General features: G+C 46.6%; 1 protein-coding gene across 2 annotated transcripts in view; it reads right to left on the bottom strand.

Moving 5' to 3' along the window:
- Positions 1-13,394, bottom strand: part of LOC147012619 (adhesion G protein-coupled receptor B3-like) — a 242,602-nt gene extending 229,208 nt beyond the window's left edge. Inside the window, exons 1-2 of one of the 2 annotated variants that reach the window (XM_085853642.1) lie at positions 12,976-13,394; positions 5,630-6,321 (exon numbers count right to left, since the gene is read on the bottom strand). In XM_085853642.1, coding sequence (XP_085709768.1) covers positions 5,630-6,293 — 664 coding nt within the window. In that variant the 5' untranslated portion in view covers positions 6,294-6,321; positions 12,976-13,394. The remainder of the gene's footprint in view (positions 1-5,629; positions 6,322-12,975) is intronic. The other variant, XM_085853641.1, reaches the window with a different exon arrangement.
- Between the last annotated feature and the right edge of the window lie 11,791 nt (positions 13,395-25,185).

The following is a 25,185-nucleotide window of genomic DNA, read 5'->3' as shown; positions in this document are numbered from 1 at the left end:
GAAAGGCCGCTATTTGCTTCGTGGCTCGGTGCATATCGCTAAATGAGCCCAAGACAGCCCGACGCTCAGTGTTCACAGGTGGTTATGGAATGGCCGTAGAAGGAGAGAGGTGAGGGTGGTGGAGGGTTTATCGGTGGTGGTTTGATGGTTGTGGTGCCGTTTGAGAACGACGGTGATGGAATGTTTGTGGGATTGAGTTGTGAAGGTAAAGGTCGTGGCTGTTGGCGTTGTTGTTGTTGTCTGAAGGTTGGAGCGTGGTTGTAGTTGGTGATGATGGCTGGCATGGTGGTTAAGGTGGTTGTTGTGTGATGGCGGTTGAGACGTGGTTGGTTCAAAATAAAGATAGAACAGAAAAACGGCTATCTCAAAGCGTCACAGCCCGAATGAATCACATAATTTCCTTCTAAACAATGGGTTTGGGGCTAACTACACATGTACTTAGAGTTATCTCACCTAATGGCCCTGAATGGTGGTTTGCGAATTTCCACAGCCGTAACAATATATATGAGGCCCGGAAAGGAGGAGTGATGTAAGCGACATTTTTTAATGATATGATGATGATAGGCTCGGATGATAGGGGAAGGGTTAAAATAGTGCTATATGGCATTAACTCCAAAATAGCCGATGTGGCACTTACATCACTCCTCGCGGTGCCTTTCGATACGCGGGACGTTCCCGCGCCGGCTACCCTGTACGAAAATGCGCTTGCAAGGGCCGTTCGCGACCTGGCGAAAAGGCCTCGTATGCGGCGTCCCGTGAACTCGGAGCAGTTACAAAATCAGCTCAACACGGCGCAAAAGGCTCACCACACCCGTCTCTTGTCTGAAACCATCCGCGTTTCAACTCCCCGCATGCATTCATGCACGCCATTTCACTTACGCTCGCCATGACACTCAGACCATTCTCACGTTTCAACACACTCGCTGCACTCACACTTTTTACCACACTCACCGGGACAATCACGCTGGGGATTTGCGCTACGACAAGGGGTCCCGGGGTCTCTTTACGCCCAAAGCTCCGTGTGTACCCATTAACAGCACTCATCTGCTCCACTTCGTTCGGCATGACCGGAGTCACCTCATCGCGATCTGCTACAAGGGAGCATATTTCCTCCCTCTGTTCCTCAAGGAGACTATCCTGCTGCTCACACAGGGTCACAAAACACTCCCCCAGCTCAACCCCCTTGTCCCTCACTATCCCTACCTGTGTGTGCTCATCAATTACCTGTAGTTTCTCCTCTACTTGTTTTATCTCCGTCACCGAGTTTATTATTTCCGTTTCTTCCTGGCTCCATTTTCCTTCCCATTTGAGTCGTTCTTCTTCTCTGAGCCCCTTTAGTTGTTCATTATCTTTCCGGAGCTTTTCCATCTCTGCTCTCTCCTCGAGTTGATTAATTTCAAATTCATATTGTTTTTGTTTTCTACCCCACCATCTCTCATGTTCTTCATTTTCCAAAGTCATCGTTTCTTTCAATTGGTTGATCTCCTTTTCCTGTTTCATTCGTTGTTCCTTCACTATCTCCACGTACTTCAACCTTGCTTTCTTTTTTAATTGTTCTTGTCTATCTTTTTTAATTTCTTTCACCCCCTGTCCAACCGTCATTATTTTGACTGTCACGTCTTTTTTGCCCACCTCCATCTCGGACCACACACCTTCTACACTCCCTTTCGTTGGTTCGGTGTCTCTGCCACGTGGCGCCGCCATTTTGTGCTCCGTCGTCCGCGTTTCGTCGCATGCAATCGCCATTATGCCCGCCTGGAGGCCTCGCCCCATGCACTGCATTTCACCCCGCAGTGTTCGCATATCGCCCCTGATGCTTTGTACGCTCGCATCCATGTTAGCATCCCTTTCCTCCCTCCTGGCTCGCATTTCGTGCATCATTCTTTGCATGAACTGTTCCATCATCTCCATACACTGCTGCCCTGTTGCCCACCCTGGCCGCCCCCACTGCTGACATTTAGTGGTGCGATCGTAATAATAAAACAAACCAGATGAATGGCATCGCCACTTTTCCCAACCCTGGGGTAAAGAAAGATGTGTCTTCCTCACGGGTGTCCTGGACCATGGGTTCATCTACACTTACACTACCCACCTGGCTCAGCTCGCCTTGGCTGGCCATGTCGCATGTTGAAAATACAATTTAACAATGCTCGCAATTTGGGGAGACGGGGGGGGGGGGGGGTGGTTGCTCCGTATACCCCTGATCCGAATCTGTAAATTTTGCTACGGAGGCGGAGGGGGCCGAATCGCACTCCTGAACACCACTGTTGTGGTGCCGGGCGTCGGCCGCGAGCCGACCGCTCTGATGGAGCCGCAAGTCGAGTCGGCACGACCGATTGCCCGGAATATAGATCGCCGCCCGGATAACTCCAAAGCCGACCGGTCCTTGTGCAAGAACCAAAATACGCCAATGGGCAGACCATGTGGGGTAGGGTCATTGCCAACTTAATTTACCTAAATACCCACGTGATTCAACTACCGGGGTATTTCACCCTTGACGGAACTAAATGAAACAAGCCGCTTAAGCGAGCCTGTCCCGTGCGTGATTCCGAGTGGCTTAATCGCCGAGAACCATTGGTCCGAATGTCCCCCTTTTACGGCAAACCAATAGCTTTCTAAGTCCCAACACACGAAATGCTCACTCAATGAAAGAATCGACGCGACGAGCTGAAAACATTTAACAATTGGGGTATTTATTAACAATAATGGGGAACTATGGAAGCATGTAAGAGCAGAACTATACCGACTATACGAAATGCAATGCAATCATTTACAGCACACAAAGCACTTAACAGTTTCCTACTTTTTAGACGGGCCCACGGACACACGTACGCGCGCGCGCGCACACACACACACACACACACACACACACACACACACACACACACACACAAAAGAAATGGTGGCTGATGCCTTTAATAACGGACTCCAGCTCGGAGGGTCAGATGAGCTGAAACCCAGAACCTATCTCGAACCTCTCCACCTCGTGTGGTCTTCAAGCTGTTCGGACCCGGGCTCCAGCGAGAGCAAGCTGGATCCAATCGCCATGAGCCGCAATCCTTCCCGAGCTCCAGCGAATCCTCTCGCACTTCCGAACACATGCTGGATAGACGAGGCGCTGATCCTTCCCGTCGATGCGTCGCTATCTCGGAGAACCACCTCCAAGATGAGGCCGATGAGCCGCACCAAGCTGGGAGCCAAGCGGAGAACAAAGAGCTCCACAAACCAAGAAGAGCCAGCCGAGCAACCAGCTCAACTCTCTTCCGATCAACAAAGCCTCTCACAACACGAACCAAGAGCAAGAAGCCACCACCAGCAGCTCGAGCCAAGCAACCAGCTTAACTCTCTTCCGATGAACAAAGCGAGGGCCAAGAATTCCGAGCCGAGCAGAACCCGAAGGCCTGCTAAAAGCCAAGCTGAAGCAAAAAGCTTACTAAAAGCCTCAACCCTAACCCGAGCCAAGCAAAAGCCAAAGCTCTACTGAACAACCAACCGAACCAACTGAGGATCTCTTCCTTAGGCCTAAGTCACATTTGGCATGGCAGCCTTAGGGTCTACAAAATCTAAGGCCACTAGCAACTATAGGGCGGCCGCAGTATTTCCACGGTCACACAATGTAGTAGTCACATATGTTTTTATTTTTCGGGGAGCCGCACGGGGTATTTATAAATTGTGGAGACCGAAAACGTGGGGGTGCCGTACGGTCTTTGATTTGATGTCGCACGGTGACCTGAGGGTGTCCCTGCGTCAGCCATAGAATGTTCAAGGCAGATGCAAGGTAGCCTCAAGGTGCCCACAAGGCGACTGCAGGGGGGCCCTAAGGCGAACGTGCGGCCAGACGGACGGTAACGAGTGGGTATATATACCAGTACTTTTTATACTGAAATAAAAATATAACAGTTCAGAATATACCAGTAAGTACCAGGAATATAAAAAAAAAAAAATGACTGTTTTTACAGCCATTTTTCCCTGCTGGGCAGGGGTTAGGCTTTTTCTTGAGGCAATGTTTTATGGCCGGATGCCCTTCCTGACACCAACCCTGGTCGCCTCTTACGACACACAGGGATATGGTATACCTATTCTAACCGGGGCATACACCGGGACCAGTACACTGGTACTCACTTCGCCGACCTCAGATGGATGACAGGCTGAGTCAACCCCCTGGTGTTAATTCAGCAGCCAACGGGGATTGAACTCAGGACCCTGGGATCCCAAGCCGCCACCCTAACCACTAAGCCAACACCAGGCTTGGAATATACCAGTATATATAACTGAATATACTATAACTATAATATATATATATATATATATATATATATATATATATATATATATATATATATATATATATCTGAATATACCACCAGTTCGGAGTACCGTGGTGCCGGGAGATTGGTGTACCGTGGTGCATTAGGATGAGATTGATGGGGGCGATTGGTGAAAAAAAAAATCTCACAAAGGGGGCTGGACACTTGGTACATATGGAAGAAGAAAGAATGGCAAAGAGAGTAGAGTGGGCAAGGCAGGACAGAAGGTTGGTCATGTTGGACCTCACCCCTTATAAAGGGAAGAGAAGGAAGAAGAAGATATGCTGCTAAGTACAATTCTCAATCAAAAGGGTATCAGCATTTCCGAAGTGGTTTTCCAGGACTGAAGTTGTTTGTGATTTCCCTCTCCTACTGGAAATTCAGGCTCATTGAGGAATTTGAAATTGTGACAAGGGTGCTGATGCATAACGGTGGGTCGGTGTCCCCTTTATGAAAGGCATTGTGGGATCTTACGAGTGCACGGCTGCAGGAGTGGCAGAAGAGACCGCTGGCCTAACGATCCCTCCAAAAGGACGTAACGTACGTTTGTACAAACTACAACCCATCAATGTTATGCCACTAAGTACGTAGCGGGCTCTGCTTCCACCTAGCGGTAACTTCGACCTTCGAGCACATTATTTATGGGATGGCACAGCGAGGGGTACTTTAAAAGGGAGCACGTACTCCAAATTACATGTATTTGTCCTGTGACCCTTATGCATTAATGCAACTCCTGGTTAACAATTATCTAGACACACCTACCCCATCCCTCCTCGACCCCGCCCTCCCCACCGCCACCTCAAGCCACCCTCTTGCCCTTTTATCATAAATGCACTTCAGGTTGATTCATTTATTTATTACCTACGGAATCATTGTGTAATTTTGACCACTGCCCACACATATCCTTCACTTCATGCCTCTTTATCCCCTTTAGTCCTATCTCTTCTCTTTCTCCTCCCTCACCATATAGTTCATTCTCTTCTGTTCACACTCCTCGCCATAATGGCAAACTCACTTTATCCCTCTGAACCTCCTATTTTACCTTCTCCCTACTCCAACATGTGTGCACTTCAATCAACAATCATAATAATAAAATATATATATTAAAAAAACAAACAAAAAGAAATACAAAAGCCACCAACAAATCTTGTATTCCAATCACCCATTTACCTCCCCTTTGTGTCATTAAACGTAAATGATCCATTTCTATGAAAACACATGGTAGTACAACCAACCATTCACTAAATTACAGCTACAAGTTACTCGAGGGCCTGATAATTGCGTTCGTCTGTCTGTCGCACTTGCCGCGACGCAAAACCCACCGTTAGACTCGGAGCTGTTGTGACAGTCGTGACTCTGAGGGGGACGCACGGGACCGCCCGTGTAATTGAGTCGGCATGCGGTGGGGTGACCGGTCCCCTTATCAACGATCCCCCGAGGATCGCAGGATCGTGGCATCTGTACCATCTCGGGGTGGTGCGTGCACCTGCGCACCCATGCGCACAGCGCGCGACATCCTGAATCGCGATCTGCATCATTCAGTGTAATGTACTCCAACAGGACTTGGGGCGGCACCGGAGGGATCGAGTCTCTGGTGACGTTCCGCGATTTGAGACGCAGGTGGAGGTACCTGGCTCGGGATGCGAGCAGGATCGTTGAAGCAGGTTCTGCACACATGTCTGTCTGTGGTTCACTGGGCTTTGGGGGAAGTGTTTCCAGGTCGGATGTGAGCAGAAGGTACCGGCTGCAGGTGTGTGCACCTTTGGATATCCACACAAAAACGGTGCTGGTTCTAGGTTTGGGGTTTACCACAACCCATCCACAGGAATCCTCCATGGTATGGACGCGTAAGGAGAAGGCTCCTCCGGAAATATCCCGGGTCGACTGCCAGCAAGTGCTCGCCATTGGTTCTGGAGCGAGTGAAGTGAGACAGCAGCAACAGCAATGGGCCAGCAGCAGAAGGGCCGTGCGCCGTGCCTCCGGCATGTTAGCGGAGGCATTAAGGGTGTTCAGCCTGCAGCAGAATCACAGCAACACATTAGACGAGTGCACCCGGTACTCTGAATTACAAATTGGGCATGTACTAATTCTGATGGACCTGCTGCTGTTGCATTTCCTTTATGAACCTTACTGTGTGGGGTATATTACTGACTTCTGTACCTTACTCTGGGTTACCGAGCGTTGCTTCTGCTGAAGCAGTTTATTGGCTGGGATCATCATGCACGATGAGAGGGTTTGTCATCCCTCTCCCCGTAGTAGTTAAGGAATTTGCATTTTGGCCAGGGTGCCGATGAAAACTCGCCTACTCTTCGCGAAGGACACCCGTGGGATCATTAACCTCCACCAACGAATGCTGGCAGACAGGACGCCGAGTGTAACGTCTATCCGAGTGACGGCGCACACACTGATGAATCACGCTGCCTGTGAAACACCACGATGATAGTTTATAGCTGGGTCAGGATTCAAACCCATGCTCGAGATCTATAGAGGCTAGTGTGCGTAGCTCTCGGCCATCCTACCAGCCTGGGGTATCTTCGGGTGTGTGCAAATGAATGACCATGGTTAATCCAGCAAATTTGATACAAATTATCGTCAGTTGTCAAATTAATGTGGCATTTAGACTGGTTTACTTGACCAACACATCAAAAGAAGCAAACTTCAACACATGCACAAGTAATTAATGATTCGATCACAGGTGGTTGACATGTCGGAGTCACCATGACCCAGAAAGGTAACATGTCAAGTGTGGGTTTTTTGTGGTCACTCTTGGAGCCATTAAATTATATTCTTGAGGCACAACAGTTCCTACAAGTTGAACACTTGAACACCACAGTTTGTTGATTTATGTGTTCTTCCTGAGATCCCAATTCTCATTTCGATGCTTGCTTCGAAATTCTGCTTGCTTCAAAATGTCTCATCCATCGTAAAGCTATCGTTTCTCCCTAGTACTGCAGCAGTACCAGTCCCGAGATGATGTGTTGCAAGCGTTTATATTTTGCTGTAGGCTATCTCTGAACAGCTTACACTGGCCTCCTCGGTCCACGCCAGCCTGATGCCAATTGGGAATAAAGGACTTGTTGTGAGGAATTTACTGTCTGGCATTCTAATAACAACATCCGCCAATCCCAACCGAGCTTTTATGACCACCCACATCCATTGCATTCATCCTGGCTTTCATAGTTGGGATTCGAGATGAGAACGCATTTTCTGTTATGCCGGGAAAATGTTACATTTCGTAGGCAGGTATTGTTATTCTCCGTTATTCATTTCCAACGTACAAGCCGTGGATTCGCGTTTGAAATCCACATTATCGTTAGTACAGGAACTTTGTAAGTGTCCTCTCGGTGACTTCCCTTCGTGGTGAAGTTCTTTTCATGGAGCCCCGGGTGGGAGTGGATGGAAAGGGAGCGAAAGGGTGTGGGAGGGGGAGCAGAGTGGTTGTCATCAGCGACAGGAATTAGGACGCCTCAAGCAAGCCAAGACGTGCACGTACCTGCCCAGTGACTTGGTGCATGTACTGAACAATGCACGGACGAAAGTATTGAACAATGCACGAATGCACCAAGCAACGCAAGAAAGTAGCGAACAATGCATGAACCAAAAGAACAATATACAAACTCATGAACGCAACGAACAATACACAAATGCACAAACGCAAATAACAATACGCAAATGCACAAAGAATGTACAACGGTACTGAACAGTACAATAAAAGCACCAAGCAATGCACCACCATACTGAACAATGCAGTAACATATCGAACAATGCAGAACCATAATGAACAATACAATAACATACCCAGCAATGCAGTAACGTAATGAGCAAGACACTAACACACCGAACAATTCAGTAGCACACCAAACAATGCACAACCATACTAAACAATGCACAAATGCATCAAACTGCACTAACACACTGAACAATGTACAGCCATACTGTCCAATGCACTAACATACCAAACAATGCACTAACATACTGAAAAATGCACAATACTGAATAATGCACTAACACACCAAACAATGCACAGCCATACTGACCAATGCACGAACACCGCAAACAATGAATAACCATACTGATCAACGCACTAACACATAAAACTGCACTAACACAATGAACAATGCACAACCACACTGAACAATGCACAAACACACCAAACAATGCACAACCACACTGAACAATGCACAAACACACAAAGCAATGCACAACCACACTGAACAATGCACAAACACACCAAACAATTCACAAACACACTGAACAATGTACTCACACACCAAACAATGCACAGCCATACTGACCAATGCACTACCACACCAAATTGCACTAACACACCAAACAATGCACAACCACACTGAACAATGTACTCACACACCAAACGATGCACAACCATATCGAACAATGCACTACCACACCAAATTGCACTAACACGCTGAACAATACACAGCCATACTGACCAATGCACCATGATACCGAACAATGCACTAACATACCGAGAAGTGCACAACCATGCCGGACAATGCACTGACTTATTGATAAATGCACAAATGCACCGAGGAAGGCAAGAAAGTACCGTAGAATGCACAAATGTACCAAACAATGCACGGACGTACCAGACAATGCACAAAGGTACCAAAGAGGGCACAAAATACCGATCAAGTGCATGCATACCTCATTGAGTGTGCAAGTGTGGGCACATTTCCGAGACAAAAGACACCAACCAAGTTTTCAGTGAAGCAAGCCAAGATTGGGAAGACAGCATGGGAATAATAGATGATGAGTGTCTCCTCTCTTTCTCTCTCCTTCCATTCTCGATCACTCTGAATCTCCCTCTCGCTCTCCCCCCTCCCCCCCCCCAGCCATCTTCACGAAGCAACTAATTCATTCATTTTCCTTCTAATTCCCCTTACTCCATGCTGTTAGACACAAACTTTTTACATTTTATTCTTTATCTTTTACACCTTTTCATGAATTTTCTTTCTTCGTTCTTCAGTAATGTAACAGCCCTTTGTCACAGTTTTAATATGATTACTTTCAGAGTGATGTTTTTTCTTTCAATTTCGAAAAAAGCAGTTAAGGCAAAAAGAAAGAATTCTGTCATGGAAAGTTAGTGTCTTTAAGGTACTGGTGTTTATGAAGTTTTGCTTTCCATTTGTAAAGCCACAATGTCTCAATGTAGTCCGTCTTCTCTGTCATTTAGTCATCTCTTTCTCTCGTACTAGTTCAATGCCTCTAATTTTTTTTGTCTCCCCCTTTCTGTAGTGGGGGAGGGGGGAGGGAGGGGGGAGGGAGGGTTGTATAATGTCCTTGAATTAGTATATGTGGCAATTGCTTTCTTCTTCCTGCGCATGTCAAGCTTCAGAGCACTGATGCATCAACATGTCCAAAGAAGCATCTTCCACTGTGGATTCACGTCGGGTCAACCTGGCTGATCAAGATGCACAGGATTGATGTGGCTGATTAAGATGCAGAGGGAAAGCGGCCGATGTAGACATGGAGTCAAAGTGGTAAATCTAGAAGTGGAATCAAAACAGTCGAGCTGCATGCAGAGTCAAAGCAGCCGTTGTGGATGCAGGGCCAAAGCAGCTGATCTTGATGTGGGGCCAGAGCAGCCAATCTAGATGTGAGATCAAAGCAGCAGATCTCGGTGAGGGGGCCAAAAGAGCCAAGCTAGATGCGGGTTCAAAGTGGCTGACCTTGATGCGGAGTCAAAGTGGCTGATCTAGATGTTGGTTAAAGTGACTGATATTGTTGCAGGGTCAAAATGGCTGATGTATATGCAGGTCAAATGTGCAGATATAAATGTTGGGTCAAAGCAGCTGATCTATATGGGCATCAAAGTGGCCAATATAGATCCAGGGTCAAAGCGTCTGATCCAGACAAGGTGTCAAAGTGGCAGATCCAGATGCCAGGTGAAAGTGGCTGATCTACATGCAGGGTCCACGGGACCAATCGAAAGGTAGAGTCATTGGGTCTGCCCGAGACTCTGGGTAAAAGGGGTTGGTCGATATGTGGGGTAGTTGAGGCTGATTGAAAAGCGAGGTGAATGGTGCTGATCGATACGCGAGGTCAACTGGGCCAATTTATAAACAAGGTCAACAGAGCCAACCTAGATGCAGGCCCAACTATAAAGACGTGGGGTCAATCCTGCCACTCTAGACACAGGATAAACACGGCCAATATCGACTCTGGCTGAATGTGGCCCATATCGATTCTGGCTGAATGTGGCCCATATCGACTCTGGCTGAACGTGGCCCATATCGACTCTGGCTGAACGTGGCCCATATCGAATCTGGCTGAACGTGGCCCATATCGACTCTGGCTGAACGTGGCCCATATCGACTCTGGCTGAACGTGGCCCATATCGACTCTGGCTGAACGTGGCCCATATCGACTCTGGCTGAACGTGGCCCATATCGACTCTGGCTGAACGTGGCCCATATCGACTCTGGCTGAACGTGGCCCATATCGACTCTGGCTGAACGTGGCCCATATCGACTCTGGCTGAACGTGGCCCATATCGACTCTGGCTGAACGTGGCCCATATCGACTCTGGCTGAATGTGGCCCATATCGACTCCAGGTCGATGCAGCCAATGTAGATGTGGGGTTAATGTGGCACATCTAGATTGGGGATCAATGTGGCCCATCGAGATGTGGGATAAATGTGGCCCATCGACATGTGGGGTCAATGCGGCACATCTAGATTTGGGATCAATGTGGCCCATCGAGATGTGGGATTAATGCGGTCCATCGAGACATAGGATCAATGAGTCCCATCAAATCATGGGATCAATGCAGCCCAACGAGATGTGGGGTCAATGTGACTCATCGAGACGTGGGATCAATGCAGCTCATCGAGATGTGGGGTCAATGTGGCCCATCGAGACGTGGGGTCAATGTGGCCCATCGAGACATGGGGTCAATGCGACCCATCGAGACGTGGGATCAATGCGACCCATCGAGACGTGGGATCAATGTAGGCCATTGAGATGTGGGATCAATGTGGCCCATCGAGACGCTGGGTCAATGTGGCCCACGAGACATGGAATCAATGCAGCCCATCGAGATATGGAATCAATGCTGCCCATCGAGACGTTGGATCAATGTGGCCCACGAGATATGGAATCAATGCTGCCCATCGAAATGTTGGGTCAATGTGGCCCACGAGACATGGGATCAATGCTGCCCATCAAGATATGGATTCAATGCAGCCCATCGAGACGTTGGATCAATGCGGCCGATCAAAACGTGGGAACACTGAGGACCATAGCTGTGGGATCAATGCGGCTCATAGAGACGTGGGATCAATCTGGCCCATAGAGACGTGGGATCAATCCAGCCCATGGAGATGTTGGATCAATCCGGCCCTTGGAGACCTGGGATCAATGTGGCCCATCTCGACGTGGGATCAACCTGGCCCATTTATGCACAGGACTGATACAGTCAGCCAATCAAGGTGCAAGTTCAACAGGGCCAATCAAGACGTGTGATCAATGTAACCAATGTAGACGTGATATCAATTCAAGTTGATCTATAAGTGAGATCAGTGGGGCAGATCTAGGTGTTGGACGAAGAGGTTGATGCAAATGCAGTCAATGTGGACATTCTAGATGTGGAATCAATTGAGCCGATCTAGATGCAGGATCAATGGGGCTGATTTTGACACTACATCAATGGGGCCAATCTCAACATGTAATTAATAGGGCTGATGGAGATGCAGGATCAAGAGGGCTAATTTAGGCTCGGGGCCAATGTGGCCAATCTGGATGCAGGACCAATGCGGGCAATCAGTATGCAGGACCAACGGAGCCGATATAGACATGAGACAAATGGGGCTGATCTGGATGCAAGAACAATGCTGCCGATGTGGATGGAGTTCAAGGCTGCATAGCAGCACATGGGATCAATGGGCCCGATCCTGATGTGGGATCATATCGGCTGATCTTGACGAGGGGTCAATGCAGGTGATCTAGATGTGGGATCAATTTGGCCAATCTAGACGCGGGGTAAATGCAGACGATCGAGACGCGGAGTAAATGCAGCCGATGTAGATGCGGGATCAATGCAGCCAATCTAGACGTGGGGTTAATGCGGCTGATGTAGAGGGCCAGAGGTCAATGCGGCTGATGTAGATGGGGGTCAATGCGGTCGATCTAAGCATGGGATCAAGAAGTCGATTTTTGAGCACATTTATCTTCTCCCTGGAGTTGAAGTTGGTGCATTCGGTGCTCCACCAGAGCTGCCACTTAGATGCAAAGCGCACAATGAGTGGGTTCCGAGCACGGCAATTAACGGACGAATGAAGTGTCAAATTTGCAGAAGGGGGCGATAGGTAATAAGCGAACTCGTATGAACCTTTGCTTTTCCTCCTGTTTCCTGGAACAAAGAGGAAGAAAGTGATGAGTGTTGGATACATCAACGGGCCACTTACAAGCCAGTGCACGGCAGCTTAGCACGCACGAGACTCATGGGCGAGGGAAAGAAGAACGAGTAAGTATACCGAGGTGTGATAATCATGAAGAGAGACGTAATACATACGAATGTAGATCGGATGTCCAGACAACATCAAGACGATGGAAGTACGTGATCGGGTCCGATGCATACGTGATCAATTGAAATGAACGGAACGAGGTCCATGACACGATCATCACTCGTAAAGACACGACACTTACCTCGAGCGTTCAACAAGACTTTGTTGATACCCCGACGAGGAGCTCTCCTTTGGCCCGGAGTAGTCGATACATCCCCTTCCCGTGCCAGTGACGCCTCCGTGCAACTTGAATTTCTAGCCTCCGGCTGCGTTTGTCGATTCAATGCCAATTTAATGCGCAACTTGATGCTCTGCAACCGTCGCCGGGAAACTCGTCTCGAAGAGCCTTTTGCGTCGCTCCCTCGCCAGATCTCTCTGAACAGCTTCCCAACTGGAGCACCCTGATCCGGAGCTCAACACTTCTCGGCACACACGAGAACCTCCCCTTTGCGGGACCAAGAACTGCATGCACCCCTCTAAGATTCAGCAGACCCGCAGCGGACCCGCGATGTGGCCACCGCCCCGACTACAGCGCATCGCAAACCCCCTCCCCCCTCCACAATAAGCCGAAGCCTGCCGAGTGCGGATGCTCCGAGAGACTGCCCCCCCTACCAACCACCACCAAACCCACTGCTCCTTAGCCCACCCCCTCCTCTGCCTTCTCGGACTTGTCAACGTAAGGGTCCTGCGCGTCCCATCTCCGCTGCGGAAACATGAGGCGCAATGGGCACTTAACGGTCAGACGATCCGAGGAGGGGGGGGGGTGGGTGGATGAATGGATGATGAGGGAGGAGGGAGGTTTAGGAGGTGGATTGGTGGGTAAGTGTAGGACGGGGTAGTCTGCGGTGGTAAAGGTACGATGGGGTTTGTACAATTAGGTGTGGGATGTGGTGGTAGTTGTAGGATTGGTAGGTAGGTGTCGGAGGAGGGCTGGCCAGTAAAACTCATCCATAAACCATAACGTTAAGCAGGCACACACACACTCCCCCTTCAGCAACGGGGGATCGTTAGGGCTATCGGTCCTGCTTGTGCATTGCACGTCCTTTAATTGCGCCTGGTGGCGGAACCTTTAACGGAGATGTCTGTTCGTCTTCATTTATTTACCCATGTTATTCGCCAACTCAATAACCGCCTCGTTGTACGCGCACCATCCAGATGAGAAATACAATTTCGTTTCATTAAGTTTGCATGTCAATCGGTTGATTGGATGGAACTCCGAGGAAGGGGGCTCGCCTTTGAGACGCGTGAGTCTGCGGGTTCGATTGCCGATCGGACAAGCAGGGGAATCGAGCGTTGGTTGCATCATCTCGTCAATCCGGGTGTTCCGTTTGTTTGTATTCGCTCATGCACGTGAAACCCACCATTGTACTCTTTCGAAAACAGCATGCCACTGCGTGCCAGTAATGAACAGACAACAGAGTCAACAGAGTTGAGGTTGAGAGCTGAACACCCACGCAAGAGCAGCGACCTGTCTGGAGTCAATTCTCAGTTATGGAATGTTTACAACAGGTTGTGGGCCTCGTTACAGGAATCCTTGTCCCCCAGCATTGTACAGCAGTGCTAGAAGCTTTGTAAAGAAGTGTGTGTGTGTGTGTGTGTGTGTGTGTGTGTGTGTGTGTGTGTGTGTGTGTGTGTGTGTGTGTGTGTGTGTGTGTGTGTGTGTACATGCAACCTCAATGAATATTTTGCGATGGTGTATAAACCAAGGTCTGAGTACCTGTCAATTTGTGTACACACGTTAACATTTTGTATCATCGGAACGGAATCACAAGTACAGTAGTGAAAGCTCGACGTGGAGCTTGGTCATGTACATTTTCAAATGTTTCCCATTTCAACATGGATTGTCACGTAAAATGTATGTTCGATATTCTGATGAAATTACTCTGTTAGAGATCATCGGTGCTGCCGAAGCAGTTTCTTGGCAAGCATTACACTCGGTGGTTTGCCATTGCATTCCCAGCAGGAGTCAGGGCAGGAATTTGTAATTTGGTCAGGGTGCCGATGATAGCTCTTCTACTTGTCACGAAGGACACCATAAGATCTCCTCCACCAACTAATGCCAGCAGATGAGACACCCACCCAGTTTATTGTCTGTCTGAGGGAAGACACACACACTGATGAATCACCTTGCCTCCGAAACACTGCAATAGTAGTTTACAGCTCATTCAGGATTCAAACCAGGTGAGACAGCGTAAAGGCGAATATGTGCACCTCTAAGCCAATACATATATATATATATATATATATATATATATATATATATATATATATATATATATATATATATATATATATATATATATATATATATATATATATATATATATATATATATATATATATATATATATATATATATATATATATATATATATATATATATATATATATATATATATATATATATACCGGGCGTCGTGGCGTGCGCCTGTAATCCGGCTACTCGGAGGCTTGGGTTGGAGGATCGCTTGAGGAAGGGTGCTCTGTGCTGGGCCGCGCTATGAGAGGGTATAGGGCAGCCCAGAATCATGGCGAAACCCAATCATTATCCCTGTGTCGTAAGAGGTGACCAGGGTTGCGTCAGGAAGGGCATCCGGCGTAAAACCTATGCCAAATCAGTATGCGAATCATAACGGATGATCCACTGTGGCGACCCCTAATGGGAGCAGCCGAAAGACGAACAACATATATATATATATATATATATATATATATATATATATATATATATATATATATATATATATACAGAAACATATACTTATATATTCGACAAGATGGTTCAAAAGAAGTGGACTAACCTTTGAAATGTCTGGCTTGGGTCAGATTCCCGACCCAAAGATAAGCTGTCGTAATGGTCCTTCACAGACATGGCAATGCATCACAAATTGTGTTGTCCCTCAGATAGATGTTGAGCTGATTGTCCCATCTTCTCGCATTAGTTGGTGGATGCTGAAGATCAGTGTATTTTCTGAAGAGTAGGCGAGTTATCACAGGATCCTAAATAAATTACAAATTAGTTCCCCAACCATTATCAGTCGAACATCAAATCTAAAGCGTTCGCAAAAGACTTGGGACACGCACGCCACGCCACGCCACGCCACGCCACGCCACGCCACGCCACGCCACGCACGCACAGTGTCCGCTTTTCCTGAAATATAATATAATTTAATGGATTGCTGTAAATGATGTAAATTTCACAACATCCTGTATTCAACTTTGTTACCTCAATCACCAAAGATGAAGAAGGTTATGTTTTCAATCCATTCTGTCTGTTTGTTTGTTTGTCTGTGTACAGCATATATCAAAAAGTTTTGGACAGGTTCGGTGTGTGACATGGATAAACTGATAAGATTTTGGTGAAGATCTGAATCCGGATTAGGATCTGATAATTTTCTAAGTGATTCTTCACCATTAAGAGATGGGGCGAAACCGATATATAGCACGATATCTCAAAAAGTTGTGGACGGATTCGGACAAAACTTGGTGGACAGGTTTGGTGTGTCACAAGGACGAATTGATTGGATTTTGGTGAAGATCCGAATCCGGATATGGATACGAGAATTATATAATTTTAAAAAGCGATTCTTCACCATTGAGAGATCGGGCCAAAAACGATTATATAGCATGATATTTCAAAAATGTATTGGGCCCAATTTGTTCTTTTGGATCACGCGTCATGTGACGTAGGCATGTGCTCTACCGAATGCCCTTCTAGTTTTTTATTCTTATTCAGACACTCCAGTGTGGCTTTAGCTTTGAGCTTGAGATCATTATCCTGCTGAAATGTGAATCTCCTACCCAGTTTCTGATTCATGGCTGACTCAAACAGGTTTTCATCAAGGATTCTTCTGTACTATGCAGGATCAATGATAAAGTAAGACCCTTAACCTGTAAGCAAATTAATGGTTTCCTGACCGCACAGATCTTCAGCTGGTCACCGTTCTTCTTCAAGGTTTCAATCCTTTCAGCCCAGAACCTCTCCAAACGGCATATCCACAACCTTGGTCATGGATCCACATCAGTAGTTCACCCACATCAGTAGATCCACAACCTCAGTTGCATCCAGGCAGTCGATTAAAGTCGACACACACACACAAACACACACACACACACACATACACACACACACACACACCTATTTTCCTTTTCCATAAAAGGACGATACTCCGTTTCGCATTCACCACACACCTGAGATCCAGTGAGTGCTCAAAGCTTTTACGACAACACGTTTCCCATCTGCTCGCCAGGGGTCGCATCGAGCCCAGAAGTTCTCCCAGAGGGTCGCTTCGCCGTGGGACATCGGTACGACAATCCGGTACAACCATCGTGAGAGTCAAATGAGTGTGGCGAGAAAATCACAACGGACCTTACGAGGTTCTGGTTGTCATTAAATCCTTCAAAAACAATGGACCTGGTGAGAAGAGCAAATGGAAGTTTTCCCCTTTTATTGAACGTGCACAGGAGAGAGACCGTGTTTAAATATCTCTTGAGAGAAAGCGTGAAAGGGCGGAAGAAACCTCAAAAATGTCTTTTGGAGATAGCTACATGGAGTAATGTCTACTACCTGCTATCGTAAATTCCGTCACACCTGTGCTACTTCAGGGTTGCCCAGAAAAAAAGTAAGCCACTGCTTACGGTTTGGGGCATTTTTGTCAGTTGCTTTCTTTACGATTGTAAAGGGTTGCTTGTTTCTGTGATGAGTTATAATTTGCTTTTATATGTAGCATTTCCATACAACTTTATAATATTTATCTCAATATCAAAAGGATACACAAGGAATCTAGACGCAGGAGGATACCCATTTGGCCAATCATGCTTGCACCCCATCAACAACAGACCAATATATACAGTATATGTAAATACACACACACACAATTACCCATCAATGCTCAAACTACTGAAAAGTTCTGTCAACATCTCTACATCCCTATATCTCCAGTACTTCCAGGTACCTATCCAATTCCAATTTAAACTTCTGGACCGTTTCTGCTGCAACTACCTTTCCAGGGAAACCATTCCTTGCATTAACTACTTTCTGAGTGAAAGACTCCTGTCTTACTACTACCTTAACTCTCCTCTTCTTTACTCTCAGGCTATGGCTCCTGGTCCTATTACTATCTATCTCCTCTGATGAACAATTCTTATGCACTTATTATGTCTCTATTCTTCATTATCTTTCACATCTCCTCATAATCACCTCCTTTCTAGTGTATAAAGCCCTGTCTCCTTCAGTCGCTACTCATAGCTGAGTCGAGCTTGGCCCGGAACCAATCTCGTAGTCCTGTGCTGAACCCTCTCTATGTCAGCTAAATCCTTCCTGAGTTGTGGTGACCAAACATGCACACAATATTCTAGATGTGGCCCTCACTGAATTCCTGGACAATGTTAACACCACCTCTTTAGATTTATAATTGATCCCCCTCCAAATACAACCTAAAACCTTATTTGCTCTACCTATAGCTGCATGGTCCTGTGCTGCCTGCTTACTTCCCATATCTATTACCACCCCCAGATCCTTCTCCTGTGTGACACGCTCCAAAATTAGCCCTTGCATCCTGTAATCTCTATTTTCATTGTTCTTTCCCATCCCCAACACCTTACACTTGCTCAGGATAAATTGGATCTGCCAATCATTTTCCCAATCAATGAACATTTTCTAGACTTTCCCAAAGCTGACCATGCCCTCTCTGTTCTTAACCTTACCTCCAACCTTTGTGTTATCTGCAAATTTCGAGAACCTACACTTAACCCCACTGCCCAATTCATCGATGTAAATTATAAAACGTAATGGTCCCAGAACTGATCCCTGAGGTACCCCACTAATTGCATCCTCCCCCAGAAAGACATCCTCCCACTCACAGCCACTCTTTGCTTCCTATCACAAAGCCAGTTTGCCATCCAATCAGCTACCTGACCAGCCACTCCAGAAGCCCTCACTTTGGCGAACAACCTCTGATGTGGTACTTTATCAAATGCCTTCTTAAAGTCTAGATATACTATGTCCACTGCCTTTCCCTCATCCACCCAATGTGGAGGGGACTACAGGTTTGCTGTTTGTATGTCCATCCGGCCGTCCATCCCAAATGTGGTTTTTCAAACTTTTTTTCCCCACACCCTTTAACATTTTCAAATGAACCTTGATACATGGCTTTACTTTGATAGGTCACACAAGTTCGAATTTCAGGGCGTTTCATCAATTTTTCAGAGATTTTCTCTCTTTGAACCAAGAAAATATCACATCGGTCGGGGACATGTGTTGTCGCCGACCGATGTAACATCCCGGACATCCAACTTAACAATTGCTGGATCAGCCTGGAACAGCCGTTCAAAGTAACCGGCCCAGCAGGCCTTCACTTTGGATTCCTCTGCCAAGAGCCTTCCACCCTCTGCTCTAACTGCAGTACACTAAGGGATGGGCTTGGAGGAACACAATGCACAAATTCCCCTATAAGCAGGACGAGAATCACTTGTCCACAGGTGATGTTCTACCAACTCACAGATTCCTCTCACATAGGCCTCCTTGTCCATCCTGAGCACACGTACAGTTTTATGCCTCAACTCTCTGAACTGCTCAGCACTGCCATCAAGCCTGGCCCGGCGACTCTGGTCAATGGTATCCAGTGTCCCTTAAGAGACAAAATTCTTCTTCACCCTTTGGTGAGTTCCAAGATATCCACCGGTAACATCAACGACTGTGGCCTTGAAGGCACTCCACAACTCTTCAGGATTCCCCAAAGCATCCAGACCTCCCAAATCTCCACTCAGCCTGTTCGCAAACTTCTCAGCTATCCAATCATCCTTGAGCTTTTCAACATCCAGCCTAGGCTGGAATGGTGCCATTCTCCTGGATTTAAGCTGCAAATTCAGTTGTTACAACAAGCCTTTGGTTGGAATTGAGGAACTGAGCACTCTGCGAGACCCTGCAGTTCTGGATCAACCTCCAACGACCATCAATGAGCACGTGGTCGATCTCCTTTGCCACACCACCAGCATTGGAATACCAAGTTCAGTGGTGAGCCTCAGGTCAAGTCAGGTATGGGAGCATGTGCCAGAACAGCGCGTCGCTGCATCCACTTTCCACCGGTACTCCAAGGGCCTCCGTCTGGCCGTCCCCCAGGCAGATGCCAGGCCCATCCCCATCTCCTTGAGATGATGGTCAACCTGCTGCAACCATGAGGCACATGGTCGGCCCACTGGCCTCCTCCACTTATGAGACTCCCTCGCTGAGAGAATCTGGTGAGCAGGATCAGCGTCAGTAAAACGAGCCACATGTCCATACAGCCGCAACTAACGCTCACAGACTATGCAGGTAACAAATCTCATCCGACTTTCTCTCAGCAACCGCTCGTTGGACACAAAATCCGACCAGCGATAGCCAAGGATTCTCCGAAAATACCTGGTACCACAGGTGAGCCTGTGGGCGCTGAAACCATGAAGCAGTCACCCTAACTCCATGACTTCTTGCAAAATCAAGGAATTTAGAGCTACTCTGGTTCACAGCTCCAGACAGATGACTCATAACCATCCCTATCAGTTCCAGTCAATGCATTGTAATTCTCCAAGATTAGAAGAGTCAGGGAAATATCTGGACGAGAGGTGAACATGCTGACAGGGAAATATATGAATGAGATGTGAGCATGCTGTCAGGGAATCATCTGGATGAGATGTGAGCATGCTGTCAGGGAAATATATGGATGACATGTGAGCATGCTGTCAGGGAATCATCTGGTTGAGAGGTGAGCATGCTGTCAGGGAAATATCTGGATGAGATGTGAGCATGCTGTCAGGGAGACATCTGGATGAGATGTGAGCATGCTTTCAGGGAAATATCTGGATAGGTGAGCATGCTTTCAGGGAAATATCTGAATGAGAGGTGAGCATGCTCTCAGGGAAATATCTGGTTGAGAGGTGAGCATTCTGTCAGGGAGACATCTGGATGAGATGTGAGCATGCTGTCAGGGAATCATCTGGATGAGAGGTCAGCATGCTGTCAGGGAATCATCTGGATGAGAGGTGAGCATGCTTTCAGAGAGACATCTGGATGAGATGTGAGCATGCTGTCAGTGAATTATCTGGAGAGGTGAGGATGCTGTCAGGGAGACATCTGGATGAGATGTGAGCATGCTTTCAGGGAAATATCTGGATGACAGGTGAGCATGCTTTCAGGGAAATATCTGAATGAGAGGTGAGCATGCTCTCAGGGAAATATCTGGTTGAGAGGTGAGCATTCTGTCAGGGAGACATCTGGATGAGATGTGAGCATGCTGTCAGGGAATCATCTGGATGAGAGGTCAGCATGCTGTCAGGGAATCATCTGGATGAGAGGTGAGCATGCTTTCAGGGAGACATCTGGATGAGATGTGAGCATGCTGTCAGTGAATTATCTGGAGAGGTGAGGATGCTGTCAGGGAGACATCTGGATGAGATGTGAGCATGCTTTCAGGGAAATATCTGGATGACAGATGAGCATGCTTTCAGGGAAATATCTGAATGAGAGGTGAGCATGCTCTTGGGGAAATATCTGGATGAGAGGTGAGCATACTTTCAGGGACATATCTGGATGAGAGGTAAAGATGCTGTCAAGGAAATGTCTGGATGAGAGGTGAGCATGTTGTCAGGGAAATATCTGGATAAGAGGTGAGCATGCTGTGACAGAAATATGTGGGTGAGAGGTGAGCATGCTGTCAAGGAAATACCTGGATGAGAGGCGAGTATGTTGTAAGGAAGAAATCTGGATGAGAGGTGAGCATGCTGTTAGGGAGCCCTCTGGATGAGATGTGAGCATGCTTTCAGGGAAATATCTGGATGAGATGTGAGCATGATTTCAGGGAAATATCTGAATGAGAGGTGAGCATGCTCTCAGGGAAATATCTGGATGACAGGTGGGATGTTCTCAGGGAAACATCTGGTTGAGAGGTGAGCATGCTGTCAGGGAGACATCTGGATTAGGTGTGAGCATGCTTTCAGGGAAATAGGATGACAGGTGAGCATGCTTTCAGGGAATTATCTGAATGAGAGGTGAGCATGCTCTCAGGGAAATATCTGGATGAGAGGTGAGCATACTGTCAGGAAAATATCTGGATGAGAGGTGAGCATGCTATGAGGGAAATATCTGGATGAGAGGTGAGCATGCTGTCAGGGAAATATCTGGATGAGAGGTGAGCATGCTGTCAGTGAATTATCTGGAGAGGTGAGCATGCTGTCAGGGAATCATCTGGCCAAGAGGTGAGCATGGTGTGATGGAAATATCTGGATGAGAGGTGAGCATGCCATCAGGGAAATATCTTGATGAGAAGTGAGCATGTTATCAGGGAAATATCTGGATAAAAGGTGAGCATGCTGTGATGGAAATATCTGGATGAGAGGTGAGCATGCTGTCAGTGAATTGTCTGGATGATAGGTGAGAATGCTATTGGGAAACTATCGGGATGAGAAGTGAGTATGCTGTCAGGGAAATATTTGGACAGGAGGTGAACATGCTGTTAAGGAAATATCTGGATGAGGGGTGAACATGCTGTCAGGGAAATATTTCGATGAAAGGTGAACATGCCGTCAGGGAAATATCTCGATGAGAGGTGAACATGCTGTCACGAAACATCTTGATGAGAGGTGAGCATGCTGTCGGGGACCTATCTGTGTGAGAGGTGAGTTTTCGTTTTCGATATACTGTACTAGTGACATGTTGTCCTTGTCCCAAATCGGTTTCACTCTGCGTTTCGCTTTTTGATCGTTGCTTGCACGCACTTTCCCCTTTTCCTATTTGCAGACTCTGTTTTCATCTCCCTCCCCTCCTATAATTACCTTTATTTTAAACCTAATTCACCCACCAACCCCCACCCACCTTCCTTCGCCCGTTTCCAATTTGAACCCTTTTACAAAATTGCGGAATATCGAATTTTCTCTAAGTTTTGTGACATTTATGGTAAATGTGCCACAGTACGGTGCTCAGCATCTGTCACGACAACACCAAGGGACGGACGATGTTTACCAGGAATCCTCACAACTGTGTCACGCTGAACCCTCAGCAGTTTCACTGACCTCCTCAGGAGTGCACGCAAGCCTTTATGGATATCCATGTACTTACTGAAAGTCTTCAAGAAAAGACACAAAAATGCTAAAATGTGCCACCAAATTCACATTGCCATTTTATGTCTTCATTTTGTGTGATATTCCCTTTTGGATGACAATGGTTGCTGAGTGGGCTGTTTGCATTCAAAACCAAGGTTGACTCCATCCTCAGCATGATTATGTCGAGAAAAGGCAGAAGGATAGATGTGATAGAGTACATCTGGTGTCAGGAGGGGGATAGGGCGGTGTGTCCACAGACCCAATAACACGGATGTTTATACAATAACATGGTATTTTACACTGTATTGACAGGGCCGAAGGCGCTCTAAATCAATTAGCCAGCTGTTTACCCCATTGATGCAAAGTTGGGGAATGTCTCGTGCATCGCTCACAGGGATTTCGCTCCAGCTTTGTGATGGATTGTAGCAGCTTCTTGTGCAGCCTTTGCTTCTGATACCATCAGCGATAAAACGATATGGCCTTGGTCTAATGTCATGGGGCTTTGTAATATCATTTACCGGTCATTAAATTGGTAACAACACGTGTGAATTCATTTGCATGAGTGATGCATTGTATCAACACCAAAACAAATGATTTTGAAATGATACCGACGTTTGAGACCGTCAGAACCACCTGCGTATTCTTACGGTCTAAGCTTGGGATCCAAGACATCATGGGAAATAGCTCACTTAATCCTTTTTGTCAATTGAAAATGGATCATGAGCACTCTTTTTAGGTCGTCAACAGTATGTAGTTGAGGCCATAAATGGGGGTCATGCAAACAAAAATATTTTCTTGACTATTCCAGGCTAAGTCTCAGTCTCAGTCTGTCTCAGTCTCTACTCAGTCACTCTGAGTTTTTGTTTCTCTGCCCGCCACTCTTTCGCATACTGTGATGTGTTTGGGAATTCTTGCCTACCTGTTCCTCTCTGTGTTCACCCTCCAGCCTGTTGTTCAGCACTTCCAGGAGTCATGACACTTGACATTAAAAAATACAACAAAGAGCTGATACTCTTGGTCCCCCACCTTTTGGGAGGTAGGAGTAGATCTGTGTATTATGAAAACCAAATCTTGAATGGTTTTTGAAATATCACGTACACAAGCCACGCTACTAAGATGGTTGCCATGTCAACATAATTCAGCCAATCACAGCTGTGATCTAATCAGGTTGAGATAATGTTATGAGGAATAGATAGTTGCAATATGAAAGCGAAATATTCAAAAGTTTTTGAAATATCACCTACACAAAAGTAGATGAATGGATGAACGGTCGGTCAGCCAAAGCTCATTTTAATGTCCCCCATGTCCAACCTTGTCAGAGGGGAGGAGGACAAAAAGTACAAGCAGTATATGATACGACTTGGAAGATTTAAAAAATATATATACACAAGGATCTAGGCTCATGGAGGAGCTAAATGACAAAGGGAAACAGGTTCACAAACTACCAAAGGGCATGAGGGGAGGATCTATCAGAAGGAGAAAAGGAGGAATAACAAAACCAGTAAGAATGGCCTGAAGAAGAGCAGAATGTGAAAAAAAAATCATCATGTGTAAGACATGGTGGATGTGGATAGGTGAGCGCATGGGGTTAGAGAAACATAACGATTAGAAGAGAAACATAACGACATGAATCATCACCTCCCTTTTGATGTATATGATTCAATGTGCTATCACAAATTTCCTTAGAAGTGAAATTGTTTGATTTAACTTGCCCCCCTCCCTCCTCCTCCTCCTCCAGAAAGTAAAGGGAAATGATGCCCAATTCAGGGTGTACATTAATCTTTTGTAGCTTTGTCGGTACCTTTTCAAAAACTATCACTCACTGCTCTGCAGTGGTCAAATTTACACTGGTGTCTGAATTAGACCTTTTAGCATAGTTAGTATCAGCTGGTTCTGCTTCCTGGTCTCGGCTGCTATTGATCTCAATAGAAATCATCTGACCTGTGAAAGTCACCATTCCCTCTCAACTGAAGTCTCTCGAACTCTGTGCCTGCTCACTCTTTCGATGTGCTTCCTGTCTCTGCATGAGTATTGCAATCAACACATGTGTGTTTCTCTGTTTGTTGGCAGAATAACTTGACAACATGATCAGCTGGAATCGCCAAGTTTGAGACAGCACTTCATATTTCACACACCGGCACAATTATCCAATAATCACGCACCGACGTATGGTGCCCGCCATGAGTAAATACTGTATACTAAATTTAATTATATATTTTTCCTTGCGAAGTGAATTCATAATTTACAAGATGAAGACCTGTGCCAAATTTGATGCTTTTAG

Source organism: Eptatretus burgeri, chromosome 14 (genome assembly GCF_056783735.1).
Source record: "Eptatretus burgeri isolate ZD-2024b chromosome 14, Ebu_testis_v1, whole genome shotgun sequence".
In the NCBI taxonomy this organism is placed as follows: domain Eukaryota; kingdom Metazoa; phylum Chordata; class Myxini; order Myxiniformes; family Myxinidae; genus Eptatretus; species Eptatretus burgeri.
This window is presented reverse-complemented; position numbering and strand designations above follow the sequence as displayed.